The 16,080-nt window shown below is 34.9% G+C and overlaps 4 protein-coding genes across 4 annotated transcripts in view; 3 read left to right on the forward strand and 1 right to left on the reverse strand.

The window, feature by feature from the left end:
- HELRODRAFT_113767 (hypothetical protein) overlaps positions 1-1,025 on the reverse strand; it is a 4,360-nt gene extending 3,335 nt beyond the window's left edge. Inside the window, exons 1-3 of the mRNA XM_009025160.1 lie at positions 939-1,025; positions 690-756; positions 201-316 (exon numbers count right to left, since the gene is read on the reverse strand). Coding sequence (XP_009023408.1) covers positions 201-316; positions 690-756; positions 939-988 — 233 coding nt within the window. The 5' untranslated portion in view covers positions 989-1,025. The remainder of the gene's footprint in view (positions 1-200; positions 317-689; positions 757-938) is intronic.
- Positions 1,026-8,270: 7,245 nt separating this feature from the next.
- HELRODRAFT_176929 (hypothetical protein) lies at positions 8,271-9,224 on the forward strand (the record flags this gene model as incomplete). Its single annotated transcript, XM_009025161.1, has 3 exons — positions 8,271-8,327; positions 8,454-8,654; positions 9,081-9,224. The coding sequence occupies 3 exons, from the start codon at positions 8,271-8,273 to the stop codon at positions 9,222-9,224; spliced, it is 402 nt and encodes a 133-aa protein (XP_009023409.1).
- An 870-nt stretch (positions 9,225-10,094) lies between these two features.
- HELRODRAFT_124990 (hypothetical protein) lies at positions 10,095-10,810 on the forward strand (the record flags this gene model as incomplete). Its single annotated transcript, XM_009025162.1, has 3 exons — positions 10,095-10,276; positions 10,412-10,459; positions 10,639-10,810. Coding segments are annotated over 3 exons (402 nt in total), but the record flags the coding sequence as incomplete, so codon positions are not given.
- Positions 10,811-12,583: 1,773 nt separating this feature from the next.
- HELRODRAFT_134312 (hypothetical protein) lies at positions 12,584-14,549 on the forward strand (the record flags this gene model as incomplete). The annotated part of the gene is made up of 4 exons (XM_009025163.1): positions 12,584-12,661; positions 12,741-12,911; positions 13,132-13,491; positions 14,400-14,549. Coding segments are annotated over 4 exons (759 nt in total), but the record flags the coding sequence as incomplete, so codon positions are not given.
- Between the last annotated feature and the right edge of the window lie 1,531 nt (positions 14,550-16,080).

A 16,080-nucleotide genomic window follows, 5' to 3' on the forward strand; every position in this document is an offset into this window, starting at 1 on the left:
TGTCATCATTGTTTCATCAACAGAATTCTGCCTAATAAAAAACAAAACCAACTTAACAAAACAACATCAACATCAACAACGTCTGCAACATCAACAACAACAATAATAGAAACAACATCATAAACAACATCATCAAGCCATCATCATCAACATCAACAACAACAACATCAACAAAAACATTAACAACAACAACAACATACTCAGCATGGAAGTGATAGATGTCTCTAATGTTGCCGAAGAACGTCTCCCTCTTTGCCATCATACCTTCTGGGATCAAATGCACCATCTCTTCATTATCAAACTGATCGTAGTAACCCTGGTTTTTTGAATATTAATGGTTCAATTAATATTCATGAGGTAATTAATATTCACGAGGTAATTAGCATAATACTAATTAGCGATACTGATACTTCGACATTAAAAATCTAATTAATATTCATGGATGGGTAATCAACATAATACTAATTAGCAATACCAATACTTCGACATTAACAATGAGATAATAAACATTCTTGGGGTAATTAACATAATATTAATTAGCAATATGGAAGCTTCGACAATGGGGTAATTAACATATTATTAATTATCGATACGGACATTAACAATCTAATTAAAATTCATAGGGTAGTAATGTAATCACCGCCTAAATATGATTATAATTGCAGCCCATTAAAAGTGGCAGTACAAACTTGTATGATATTCTTCAGATCTGAGACGTACGCTCTCTCCGTCTCTATTAACTCCTGTATCACGTGACTGCAGGGGTCGAAATCCGTCATCATTATCAACATCACTCTCATCATCATCATCATCACCATCATTATAATCCTCAACGTCATCGTCACCACTAGCATACATATCATCACCATCATCACCATCAACATTATCATCATCATCATTACCATCATCACCATCATCATCATCATCATCATTACCACCTTCTTTTCCTTCTAATGGTTCCGGTTTCAATGACGGGCTGGATGTTCATCAATTCATCCTTCAATCTTGACGGAATGTACTTCTCCTAATGTCATCATCATCATCAATATCATCAACAACGTCGTCGTCATCGTTTCTATCAACGACATGGCCAACACCATCCATTTCGGCGCCATCAAATAACCACCACCATCAAATAACCACCACCATCAAATAACCACCACCATCTAATAACCACCATCATCATAGCTATTAGCAACATCTTAGTCGTCATTACCTACCACAGAACCATCAACATTAACGCCATCACCGTCAAAATGACGTCATCATCGCTATAAAATCAACGTCATATTCAATAATAACAAAGACATGAGCATCATCAACAACAACAACAACAACAACAGAACCAACAAACAGGAACAACGTCATCGTCAATAACATCATCAACGTCGTCGTCAACAACAACAACAACATTATCAACAACAACCACAACAACAAAGTCGTCGTCAACAACAAACTACAACATCATCATCACCAACAACAACAAACAACAAATTCATCATCAACAACAAACAGCGACAAAGTCATCATCATCAACAAACAACAGCAACGTCATCATAACAACAACAGCAACGTCATCAACAACAAACAATAACAAAGTCATCACCAACAACAACAACAAAGTCATCAACAACAACAAACAACAACAACATCATCAACAACAAACAAACAACGAGTAGCAACATATAGGCATGTTAGTAATGCAGACATACACGCATAGCTAAAGAAAAAAAAACACGAACCAAACAAAAACCAAATTAGTGTTAGTGTCAAGTAACTTAAGAAATCTAATTAAATTTGTTAAAAAAAAAAAAAGTTAAACCAATTCTATGTTAAAACTAATTGAGATTAAAACTACTTCAAAACGCCATAGAAATAATAATTATAAATAATTATTATAATTATAATAATTATAAATTATTATAATTATACACATAGATAAAGGAGCAACAATAGACCGAACAGAACGTAAACAAAACCCAACTAAGAAGATAAACCATGCATGGCTTTGTGTGTGGTTATTATTTTCTAGTGGGTTAGGGTAAGGGTTAATAAGTCGGACCTTCTAGAATCAAATGTAATAATATTTATAATTACTAATAATAAGTAATAATAATTATCACAATCAGTAATGATAATTATTATAACTATAACAATTAGCAAGAAGAAATAATGAGACAGATATTTTTAACAAATAGGGATTTAGGAAATCAGGCAAGTCGCAAACTACAAACCATATCATGAACGGATGATCGTTTAATATCGATAAGATGGGGCAGCTGCTGTGATTGGCTGTCTGTGTCGTCGGAGATCTGTTTGCCCATGGGTCTGGCCTGTGATTGGACGATGGAAAACCGCTGCTGGTGCTGCTTGTGCTGGGAGGAGTTTAAGACCATGGAGGGTATGATTTTAGAGTCGACAACAATCTTTGCGTGGCCCAACTTTCGAGTCTTCGGCGAGTGTATGTCGTGGTGTTGGCTGTTGTTCGTCGTTGTTGTCGTCGTACTGCTACTGTTGATGTTGTTGTTGTTGGTGGTTGTTGTTGTTTTAAATGTCTTAATATCATCTTCGGGACATGGCGATTTGTCACCATCATTGTCGTTTGATTTTGTGCTGTTGTTGTTGTTTGGGTGGTTCATGTTGTTGTTGATGCTATTCTCAATTAACATTTTTTTCACTTCCTCTTGTCTTTTTCTTTCCTCCTCTTCCTGTTTCTTTCTCTCTTCCTGTTTCTTCCTCTCTTCCTCTTCTTCCATCTCTCTCTTCTTTATCATTTCATTCATTTTCAACTTCAGTTCTTCAGTCAATCCATCAACTGAAGATTTCCATTTTGCTACATCTTCCTTCATTGCATTCATCGTCTTCTGCATAACATTTTTGAATAAAAATAAAATACCATCGTATAAACTTTATAAACATTGAATAATTCAAATTTAAAACCGACCAATAAGATGTCATCTCGATCACTGGACTGATATAATTGGTCAAATTTGTCCATCATCAGATCAATCTCAACCAATGAGGAGTTGGAGAAGTTTTTCAAAGTATTGACGACCATTGCAATGTCTTCAATTGATTTATCATCCTCGTCCAATAGGATTGATTTATACTTCATTAACTCTGTCCCTTCCTTACCTAATTCAACTGCCTATTATTTTTTGTATCATCATCAACATCATAAACAACAACTACAACAACTACAGCAATAATTACTACTACAACAACTACAGCATCAACTACTACTACAGCAACTACAACAACTACTACAACAACAATCACAGCACCAACTACTACTACAACAATAACAACAACAACATTAATAATGTTAAAATAAATATATGCATCTAACAAAATTGCTTGTGATGTATAATAAACATTGAGTGTGCGTATGTATGTACATGTGTTAGCAAGCCAAAAAGCTGTATAATCAACAATAATACCATCACTGATAACCACCACACTCTTGTATATAATATGTACAATGAATATGCACAATCAAAATAGGTTTGATTCATTGGCAAGCTTATTTATGTAGAAGCTCTTAAGCGCTATCATAACCATCCTAAATTATATAAATTTAAATAATTTTTGCCATTGTTTTTGTCATCATAACCATTACATTAAGTATTTAATATTGATGCTATTATTGTTGTTGATGATGTTGTTGATGTAAATGTTGTTGATGTTGTCGTTGTTGATGTTAATCTTGATGTTGTTGTTGATGTTAATGATAATGTTGTTGTTGTAAATGTTGACGTTGTTGTCGTTGTTAGTTAACGAAAATAGAAACCAAAGAACGGAAATTTGAAAATGGAAATAATTGTTTTTGAACATTCGAAACAAAGAAAATGAAAATAAAAAATTGCAAACTTGAATAACGAATTTATCATTGAAAGTTTAAAACAAAAAAGTAATATGAAACTGAAATACCAGTCAGTCAGACAATAACACACAAACAAACACACATGCAAACTCAAACGCAACTAACCAAACAACAAACAACACATACAAACATAGACTATAACCAGACGAAACAGATCCAAACAAAATAACAACCTAGACGACGAAACACTCCCAACAACGACTACAACAACAGTAGCAAAAAAGAACACAGCAAGCCAACCAAACAACAAGGCAGCAACATACACACACACACACACAAACACCACACACACACCTTATTAAGAGTTGACAAGAAATGTTGGTTTTGGATAAGGATTTGAATTTTATTCTTTAGCTGCTGCTGTAAGATCTGATATTTACTACAGTAAAACTGCTGGTCCCTCTTACAGCAAGCAACTACATCCTGCATGATGGCACTATGTTCCTCTGTGAGTGTGCCCTGGCATTCGAATAGCTTTATATCTTTCGAGATGTCTTCGAACCTTAGCAAAGATATCTATTTCGTGTTGGAGGAATGAAGTGGAGTGAAGGATTGAATGGAAGATGGATGGATTAATGGATGGATGGATAGTTAAACAGATGGACAAACGAACGAACGCCGACCTTAGTATCTTCCTCCGTACTCTTCATCTTACTCAACATCATGTGCAACTTCATAAGAACTTTTGGGCTGTCGATGTTACCGGAGTTAATGAGTTGATGGACATTCATAAGCTCCTCCCCTTCCTCCGTCCAAATTGTCTCCATCTCGTTGTTTAACTTGCTAATTGATTTGCCTACCTGCAATGTATATAACTTTCGTTCATTCAATCCATTCATTCATTCGTTCATTCATCATTCAATTATTCATTCATTAACTAATTCATTCAACTAATTCATTCATTCATTCATACATCCATTTACTTCATCAATTCATCCATTCAATTCATTCACTCATTCATGAAAGTTATACACATTAATGATCACGGCGTGATCCAATTCCCTCACGTACATTAATATTCACGACGTGACCTATTTTTCTTACTGCGGTATCCCATTAATTAATATTCAAGAAACGACCTACTTACATCTATTAACTGCTTGTAAAGGGACTTGATATTTTTCAAGTTGTCCTGGTATGACTTGTTCTCGGCAAGGATATCATCTATCTCGATCTTCGTGCTGTACAGCGATTTCTGCATGCTTTTTGTATGAAATAAATTAACAATATTAAAACAATTTAATAAATAAATAAATAAATAATAGGTAAAATTAAATATTTAACCGATTAAATTAAAATAAATAAATTAATCAATAAATCGAAACCAAAAAATAGGAAAAACCTGGCGACAATTTTCATGTGACCAGATTTATATGGGGCACTGTTCTGATTTAAATAGGTCAAGTCAGCAATGGAGTTGGAGATGCAAACTGCACACTCGTCGCACAATGTTTTCAACGTTTCCAGCTTCACTTCCGCCTCGACTATCAGCTTGTTCAAAGTGCTCACGGTGGTTAGGAGCGATGTTGATGTTGGTGATGACGGTGAGTGAGATGATGAGGAGTGAGATGGTGATGAGGATAGAGAGGAATTGAAGGGGTTGCTCCTTCTTTGACTTTTAAACTTTGTTAATTTGTTTTCTAATGACCTTTTGAATTCAACCAGAGTCTCCACCATCTAAAGGTTAAAAATAATAATAATAAATGCCTCATTAACATCTATCATAAAAACTACTAATATCATTGTTATCACAACCACATTCAACATCATCATCATCATCATCATCAACATCATCATCATCACCTTTTTATCATTGACCCATTCGTCAGGGTCAAACTCGAGTGACCCGGCAAAATCGGATGTCAGCTGTGACGGATTGATTTGTTTGTGCAACTCATCTAGAGACACAAATATTACCTGCTGCTGATTGGTCAATGTAATATATAATTTATAATGATGCTGATTGGGCTGTTGATTTATTATCATGAATATTAATTAAGATAATAAGCACAATATATGACCAATACTGCCTGTTAATGAATGGTCAATATGCCCTCATGAATATTAATTAACGTGATGAATGCAGAAATTCAAACAGAAATCAGGACAATAAAGCAACAACAACAATGACGTCACAACAAAGAAGTAACAGCGACATGGTAGCAATAACTTTATTGTGATCTTTGCTGTCATCGACACTGAAGAGAAATAACTTGCTGAGAGAATTGAATAGGCCGGAGGGTTGTAGCAAGTAGACTCTTTCCACCGATTCATATTCCATCGTACATTCCTGCGTTAATCATCATCATCACTGTCATCATCTTCGTCATCTTCGATCATCAAACGCCATCATTCTCACTAACATCACCAACATCATATAATCGTCGTCCTCATCGTAATACCATCAGTACCAACATTTCCTAATTATTACTATTATTATCATTGTTATTATCATTGTTATTATTATTATTAATATTATTATAATTACCTGGAGGGTGCTGAATAGAGACTTGATGTTGGCCCACTTATTGAGGCGCCTGTCGATCACCAAGCTGAATTTTGCGTCCGGGTTCTCAGTTCTAGAGAAAAGAAAATAAATAGATAGAAATAATAATAGAAATAATAATTAATACTACAATAAACCAAAAAATCAAATAAACCAAAAAAACCAAATGAACCAAAAAAAAACAAAAAACTAAATAAACCAAATAAACCAAAAAAACAAAATAAACCAAAAAATCAAATGACTTTGCAGCTTTACAGAGATACTTAAACAAAGTAGCATAATCTTTATCTTCAACTATCGAAGAGGAATTTGCAGACGTGCAGACCTCGGGGAAAGATATTATATAACTTCCTGATGTCGTTCGTCCACCTTAGGAATAATATTTATAATCTTATATAATATTTTAACCATATTTTATGATAATATTTGGAAAAATTTAAATTTTTTCAAAAATTACAGCAACCAACCTGATAAGTAAGCACACTTCTTCCGGACTAGATCAGATATTTCAGAGTCCGGTGAAATATTATCCATTTTTTGTTAGAATTTTTCTTTTCTAGAGAAAAAAAAAGAATATATTTTGATTTTATTAATTTTTACTAATTTTTTACTATAATTTTTACTTTTTAGTTAATGAAAAATAGAGTACATAACAATAGGATTAGCAATTTTTTAAATTAAATTGATTTTTAATTTAATAATATTAATAGAGAATTTTTATAAATAGGTAAAAAATGATAGATATAATACACAGATTTTTTTTAGACTTTGAACGGTATAATTTTTGAGTTTTTAAATTTTAATAATTAATAACTTAACAAAAATTAAATTTAAGTAAAAAATTAACATTAATAAAACAAAACTGAATAGAAATTTTTAAAAAACTTGACACAATTCATTACTGACACAATTTTATTTTAATTGACCTTATTAACAATAATTTAATAAAAATAATAATAAAAACACGAATAATTAATTAATTATTATAAAATAAATGAAAATGAAACCGCTTCTTACAGTGAAAGTGAAAGTTTTCTGTTGTTTTGTGTGCTTTGAGGGCAATTTAATAAAAATCTTTAAAAGGAAAAATTCAAAAATAGGTAAAATTTAAAAATCCACTAAAATGTCTGTTTATATTAAAAATCCATACGCCAATAAAATTAGAAATTAGTAAAAAAATAGGTTCTTCCTATTTAAAATTAGCGAAAGTTAAACTTGAGAATTTAATTTTGACGATGTTTTGCTTAGATGCATACACGTGACTTACATCCGTAATGTGTTTAAAAGTAAATTTTAATAATAACTATTAAGTTTCATTTTAAATAAAAACATTTTAAGATTTTATGTACCAGTAAAGAATAAAAGTGCCCCAAAAGTACGAAACTAAACATTTTAATTAAACTTTATTATTTAATAAATGATTTAAGTTATCCATATTTATTAAATTGAAATTGAAATTTTTTATTCAAAAATCCTGAAATCTGGTTTTATCTTGTGCTGTCCACTTGGTAATTTTGTATTATAAGGTGGCTTTTATATCAGTAAATATGGTTTTATTTAAATTAGTCTATATGATCAAACATATGTTTCATATAGCATAAAAATAAGTAGTTGTATGTACGTATTAGTTTATGTATATGTATATATATATAAATTATAAGTAAGCAACTTTATTATTCTTATTATTTTATTATTATTGATATGATTATTTTATTTATATGGTTTGTTATGATCATTATTGTTTTTGTTCATTATCATTATATTGGTTTATACACTATATATATATATATATATATATATATATATATATACATATATAATTTTATAACTAATGTATGATGATGATGGTAATAATAATAATAAATTACAGAAGGAAGAAATATGAAATGCTCATGCCTGACAGTTTGTAATTACAAATTGAGGAGAAAATTGAAAAAGGTACATATAACAAATAGTAATAAATAGTAATAATAACAATCATAATATATTATTATTCCTTTTTTTTAGTTTTTCATTGATTATTTGATAAAAAGTTTTTTTGATTTGAATTTAACTTTAAAATAGGCAATTAACAGAGCCATGAGTCTCTTGGACGATAACAACTGTCATAGCACTCTACTACATGTCTTATCATCCCCAAATAACAAGAATAATATTAATAATAATTCAAAATGTAGGGATGGGCAAAGATGTTTTTTGAAGAAATTGAACTACCAAAATGATATTGTTTGCCCTTCTGATGACAATTTTTCATGCTTTGCTAAGGTTAGCCAATTTTTTTATTTCAAATTCTACTTACTAGTAGTATGTATAAAAATTTAGTAATAATGTAACGATACTACTAACCACTACTACTGACGATGCTACTACTACTGCTGCTGCTGCTGCTGCTGCTACTGCTACTACTACTATGATATTGCTATAGTGTATACTGTATAGCTCTTAATGATACTACAAATCTTATTAGTACTTCTACTAGTCTAGCTAACTACTACTTCTTTTTAATACTTAGTAACTCTAGTGTTTCATTATTAACAATTACTCTGTTTGCCACTCTTAGGGTTTTTTTTTTGAGTAGTTTAAATGTTGCTCTACCACTAGTGCCCAGCCATTTTTAGCACAGAACTATCATTGCTAACTAATTTAAAGTGTGAAATTAGTAATTTTAGGCATGTGTTAACGCTACTCCAGGGCAGAGAATACGGAAGTTCGTCTATCACGCACCAGTATACCGAGCAAGAACGTGAGATGTTGGCTGATTATGAAAGTCTTGAGTATCTACCATACCATAGCTACGTTTATAGAGAGTGGACCAGAAACCACCCAGCACAGTAGTATCAATTTGTATCAATCTATAATACCCGCAAAGTTTATCATATAATTGTTTATAACATAATCTAATTGATATATATCCTAAATGTTTGTAATATAATTTCTGATACAATGATACATTGATAGAATGCTCTTAATTGTTTCTGTAGTTAAATGCGACAGGATAAGTTTTTTTAAGTTACTCCAACTGCAGCGCATTACAACACCTTATTGCATCTCACTCTAAATCTCATTACATCAAATTTCTTACCTATATTATACTGACCTATATACTGACCCCTTATGCTGACCTCTAATACTGACCTATATATTATATGTCTATGTAGCCATGACCTCTTACAGTGGGTGATGATGGCGTTAATTGGGGTCACGGTGGGCCTCATTGGCTTCCTCCTCCATCAACTCATTGACTTGATTTCGAGCATCAAATGGAAACAGGCTACCTTATATCTTAATGTGAGTGCGGGCATGTTAATTTATGTTAATTAGCTAGTTAATTTGCATAATAGTTTGTTAATATATATAGTTTGGTTGTGATTTAATAAAAATTAAACACTGAATTTGAAATATACACATAATACTTGTATGTTGGGGCAGGAAAATAACATGGGGATGTTGACTCTCTGGACTGTTGGCCTGAGTGTCGTGCTGGCTTTCTTTAGTTCATTATTAGTTGTGGTTGGTTGGTTGTGATTGGCTGGTTTTGATTGATTTATTGTGATTGGTTGTTTGGGATTGGTTGTTTTTGATTGGTTGTTTGTGATTGGCTGGTTAGTTGTGATTGTTCGGTTTTGATTGGTTGTTCGTGATTATCTGATTTTATGTGATTGAAATATTTTATGTAGAGCCATCAGAACTTACAACTTTTTTTCATTGAAGATTTTTCGACCGCAAGCATCCTCATCCGGCATTCCCGAGTTGATGGGATTCCTGAATGGGACTGTGGTGAGACACATCTTCAACGTAAAAACCCTCATCATCAAGTTCCTTTCTTGCGTCCTGGCTGTCTCGTCGGGAATGCCTGTTGGTCCGGAAGGCCCTATGATCCACATGGGGTGGGTCCACTTTCACTTTCATTTTTGATTTTCGTATTTTAGTTTTATGAAGACTTGACGATTATGTTGTTTTACGTTTTGTTTAATTTCATGAATATGTAATTCAAAACTTTACCCTCCTTTCTGATTGGCCAGGAGCTTAGTTGGGGCGGGACTGAGCCAGTTCAAATCGGACACAATGAAGTTCAAGCTGCCTTGTTTTGAGAGGTTCAGAAATTTTGAAGACAGGTCGGTTGTGGTTTGTTTCCATTTAAATTATCAGTGGTACCGTCATTCTCGTTATCATCAACTCTCTCATCATCATCATATACATCACCATCAACATTTCCATTGACACCATCATTATACCACTACCATATCAGGAGAAACTTCATAAGCGCGGGTGCAGCGGCGGGCGTAGCTTCAGCATTTGGAGCACCAGTAGGCGGAGTTTTGTTCAGTATGGAGGAGGTGTCCTCATTTTGGGACATGAAGCTCTCCTGGCAGATTTTCTTCTGCGCCATGGTGGCAACGACAACGACTGATCTTTTTAATTCTGCCTTCAAGGGCTTCAAGTACGAAGGGTCGTTTGGCAGGTTCAAAACAGAGGAGTACATATTATTTCAAGTAAGTTGGGGCGGGTAGGGGGCGTGTGCAAAAACAACAACATGTGCAAGAACGACAACTACAAACAAACTAACAAATATACATACAATCAAACAACAACACATGCAGGTACAAAACGGCCTTTCAATAAACATCCTAACATTCATCCCGGCGATGATCCTCGGAGTGGTGGGGGGTCTCCTCGGGGCTCTTTTTACTTTCCTCAACTTGAAGGTAGTGAGGATGAGGAGGAAAGTTCTGGCATACGTGCGCCGGAAGTGGATGAGAGATGTGTGTAGATTGGCTGAACCCATTGTTATCGTGGTTGGTCGGTCGGTTGGTCGGTTGGTTGGCAGGCTGGCTGGCCCGGCCGGCGGCCGGTCGGTCGGTCGGTCGGTCGGTTGGTTGGTTATTTTGTGACTTTGTCAGTTATGATAATGAGAGTAAAAAAAATTTTAATAGTAATGATAAATATAATATAACATAAAATAATATAATTAAAATAGTGAATAATGCAAACAATAATAAACAGAGCATATCAGCTGTTGTTTCCATTTTTCTTCCATCCATCTATCCGTGCTCTCCGTTCAAATGCATGCATTATAACAGTACATCTGTCAGGTGAGTCTCGGCCACACACACACACGCAGACACACACGCAGACACACACAAACAAACACATACAAACACACACACACACACGCAGACAAACACACACACACGCAGACACACACATACACACACACTCACGTACACACATACATACAGTGAAAATTGTATGGGAGATGAGAAGAACATGTTACATACGGACCAATCGGTCGAGAGGTACCTGTGTCCTCAGGGAATTATACTGCCTCAACAGCAACAATCGTGGCAACAGTCGCGGCAACAGTCGCAGCAACAGTCGCAGCAACAACAACAACAACAAACTATATCCTTGTTGGCGAAAGTTAACGATGATGACGTAGATGATGACGTCATTATCGGGTGGACCAATAAAACTTACAACCAATGTAACGAATGAAAATTTTTATTTTTTTTATTCATTTATTTATCAATCAGTCAGCCAGCCAATCAATCAATCATTCATTCATATTATTAACCAACCAATCAATCGGTCAACCAACCAATCAATCATTCAACCAATCATTTATTCAACTAACCAACCAATCAGTCAACCATCCAATCCATCAATCAGCCAACCAATCATTCATTCTACTAACCAACCAACCAATCAAACGACTCAACCGAACAACAACTGAACAAACAGTAGCGACATTATTGTTCGGATCTACGGAGAAATCCATCCACCATTTATTTTCCCGCAACACGCACCTTCAACTCCAGTGCACCCCCCTCATCATCACCTTCGTCTTCTACTTTATCATAGCCGTCTGGGCCGCGGGCTCCTTCGTCTCAAGTGGAATTCTCGTGCCTATGCTGTTAGTTGATTGGTGGGAGATTGGCTGGCTGGTTGTTGGTTGGTCGGTCGGTTGGCTGGCTGGTTGTTGATTGGTTGGTCGGTTGGCTGGCTGGGTGTTGATTGGCTGGTCGGTTGGTAGTAGATTGGTTAATTGATTTATTGGTTGATTGGTTGAATTTATTGTAATTACAAACATTAGTTTCATTGGCGGACTCTATGGACGAATCATGGGCGTCGTAATGGTCTCTATTTTTGGAGTGCACGCAACGAAAGATTCCTATTGGTCGTGGATTGATCCAGGTGCGTTCGCCTTGGTAGGGGCTGCAAGTTTTTTTGGTGGGGTCTCCAGGCTCACCATGTCGTTGGCTGTCATCATGGTTCGTTACTTTAGCACAATTTAAGTTATAAAACATTATACCAACCAACTACCAAACCAGCCAATCGAATGTTTTGTAGGTGGAGCTAACGAATGACGTGCAGTTCCTCCTGCCAATCATGTCATCAATCATGGTGTCCAAATGGGTCGGCGATCTTTTTACACATCCTTATTATTTGAGTCTGCTTGAGCACAAGTGCATTCCTTATCTGCATGCTGATCCTGTTGTCAATGTCGATGGTCGAAGGTCTGTCTGTCTATCTGTCTGTCTGTCTGCCTGCCTGTTTGTTTGTCTGTCTGTCTGTATCTCTGTCTGTCTGTCTGTCTGTCTTTCACACACAAACACACTCACACACACACAAACACAAACAAAATTAAATCACGCATACGTGTGTGTATTTTATGCATACAATACAATTACACGTCATCTTCCTCTCGTACATTGCCAGGTTAAATTTGGAGCAGTTCAAGGCCAGTGACGTCATGGCTCACCCCGTCGTCATGCTGACCTGTAAGGAACGGGTCAGCCGACTGGCCAGTGTCTTACTACAATGTAACCATGGAGGATTTCCGGTTAATATGGCGGCCAGAGATGGCAGAGGTGATGGAGGTGGGGAGGTATTTTTCGGTCTCATCAGCAGGTTGCAGTTGATCATCCTCCTGAAGAATGAGAAGGTTTTTCAGAGATGTGACTTGGAAAATGTGGCTGACCATCGTCGTCGTCGTCATCGTTGTCATCATCACGTCGTTGATGATGACGATACGTCAGAAGGTCCTAGAAAGGTCCCTCTGCTGAGCTATCTCGAGGTTGTTAGTTGCTCCGTCGCCCGTGTGCCTACCTGTTATATTTCATGCATGTTATTGTGATTTTTTTACATTTCATCTTATTTATATTTATTTTACGAATGTTTTACAAAAATCTTTATAAAATGATATACTGGTATTAATAATATTAATATTATTATATTAATTATATACTATATTAATTGCGTATTAATGATAGTGCTTGCTGTTGAATTATTTGTAGTGGAGAAAGCATGGTCGTTATGTTATACAGAGGGTTCATTAACATTAATTAAATAAATTAATTAATAACATTCAATTAATAACGACAGACATACTGAGTAATTAATAGATAGAAAAACAAAGAAACTAATAGATAAATGGACAGACAAACAGACAGGCACAGAGTCCAATAGATAGACAGACAGACCAAGAGTCTAATAGATAGACAGACAAACAGACAGACAAAGAGTCTAATAGATAGACAGACAAACAGACAGACAAAGAGTCTAATAGATAGACAGACAAACAGACAGACAAAGAGTCTAATAGATAGACAGACAAACAGACAGACCAAGAGTCTAATAGATAGACAGACAAACAGACAGACAAAGAGTCTAATAGATAGACAGACAAGCAGATAAACAATCAGACAAAACTGGATGTATAATTTTTACGTGCAAACCAGTTGACAGTTGACAAGGTGGAGAATGTTGATGAAGTCGACGAGATGCTGCAAATGTACGCTAATGACGGCTCATACGATCATCTCTATATTAATCTTGTTAGAGTTTGTCTGTCTGTTTGTTTGTTTGTTTGCCTTTTTGTTTGTTTGTTTGTTTGTTTGTTCATTCACTTTATCAAATGTAAATTTTCTTTTCAATCCATTAACAACCAACCAACAGCAATCATAACAATAGCAATAATAATAATAAATCCAACCAATGAAAAACCAGGCTCCGTACGTGAACCAATCAGCGGTGAGCATCCCTCGGAACTTTTCCCTGCACAGAGCGTACATCATCTTCCGGGCTCTGGGCTTGCGTCACATGGTCGTCCACAACGGGGCCAACATGGTGGTCGGTATCATTACTAGGAAGGATCTCATGGGTCACAATGTGGAAGAGAAATTGAAAGAGATCGTGATGATGAGGAAGAGGAAGAGAGGCGGTCATGATGATGATGACGATGGTGGTGGTGGTGGTCGTGATGATGATGATGACGTTGGTGGTGGTTGTGGTGGTCATGATGATGATCACGACGGTGATGATGAATTGAGAAGTGAGAGATACGTTTTTAGTAAACTGAACCGTAAAAATCATGATGATGATGATTATGCTGGTGATGATAGTAGTAGTAGTAGGAATGACAGATTGAATGGTAGAGGGAATGTTGTTCCGAAGGATGGGTTGAAAGTAGCCGGAAGAATTAAAAGACCGTTGATGACGTCATCGTCAACGTTACAATCATTAGCAGCGACATCTTCAGATGAAATGCTCATACTAACTATAAAATGATGATATAGTGATTATGATGAGTGAAGGATCATGATAATGATCAATGAATGAATGAGTGAGTGTGTGGGTGAGTGAGTGAGGGAGTGAGTGAGTGGGTGAGCAAGCGAGTGAGTGAGTGAGTGAATGAATAGACGTTAGATCAATAAACATTTCACCCTCAACACGTTCGTTTTTTCATTTATATAGCGCTTTTTCAACTCGGGTCTGCGTTTTGTGATGACTTATAAAAAAAATTGCCTTTTTCTTATAAAATTGTTCGTTATGTAACAAACTCGTTAAAACAAATTAATAGGTGAATAGGTGAATGGATGGATGGATGGATGGATGGATGAATGAATGTATGGAAGAACATAATTTTGCACTTATATCGTATTACAAGTTACTATCTTTCTCTCTATTTTTCTTCTTTTATTTCCCCTCTCTTTCTCTTATTTTTTTTACTACTCATCATTTCGTATGGATATCGTGTGTCCTTTTTTCTCTCTCTCTCTCTCTCTCTCTCTCTCTCTCTCTCTCTGCTGTAGTATGTTTGTGCGATGTTTATTTGTAGTATGTCCTTGTCTATTTACTTACCAACGTGTGTAATATCATCACACATTCAAACAGACATAGAACGAAAGAGAGAGAGAGAGAATTAAGAATGTTAGTACAACACTCTAATACATACACAAACAAACACACACACACTCAGAAAGAGAAGAAGAAGAGAGAGAACTGTAAATTTGTATAACAGTTGAAAACAGAAGTCACAATAACAATAATAAGAATAATAATAATACCAATAATAACAACAACAATAATAATCAGTGAACAATGAAAATAATATTTCTTGGAAAGTTGGAAAGAGCTTCTCCTCGCAATCACTCGTTAACCATCCTCCATCCATCAAGCCTTCACATAACCGAGAGGATAAGTTGGATGAAGTTACTATTATTGTTTATATGTATATATAGAGAGAGAAAGAGAGCGAGATGTATATTCATAATAATTTAACTCGCAAATAATTATATACATCTGTATACATAAATACATGTTGTGTATATGTATATAAATACATTCGCATAAATATGTATGTATGTATATATATATATATAAGTGCATGTATGTTTATTTATTTTTC

Source organism: Helobdella robusta, assembly GCF_000326865.2.
Source record: "Helobdella robusta unplaced genomic scaffold HELROscaffold_40, whole genome shotgun sequence".
Taxonomy (NCBI): domain Eukaryota; kingdom Metazoa; phylum Annelida; class Clitellata; order Rhynchobdellida; family Glossiphoniidae; genus Helobdella; species Helobdella robusta.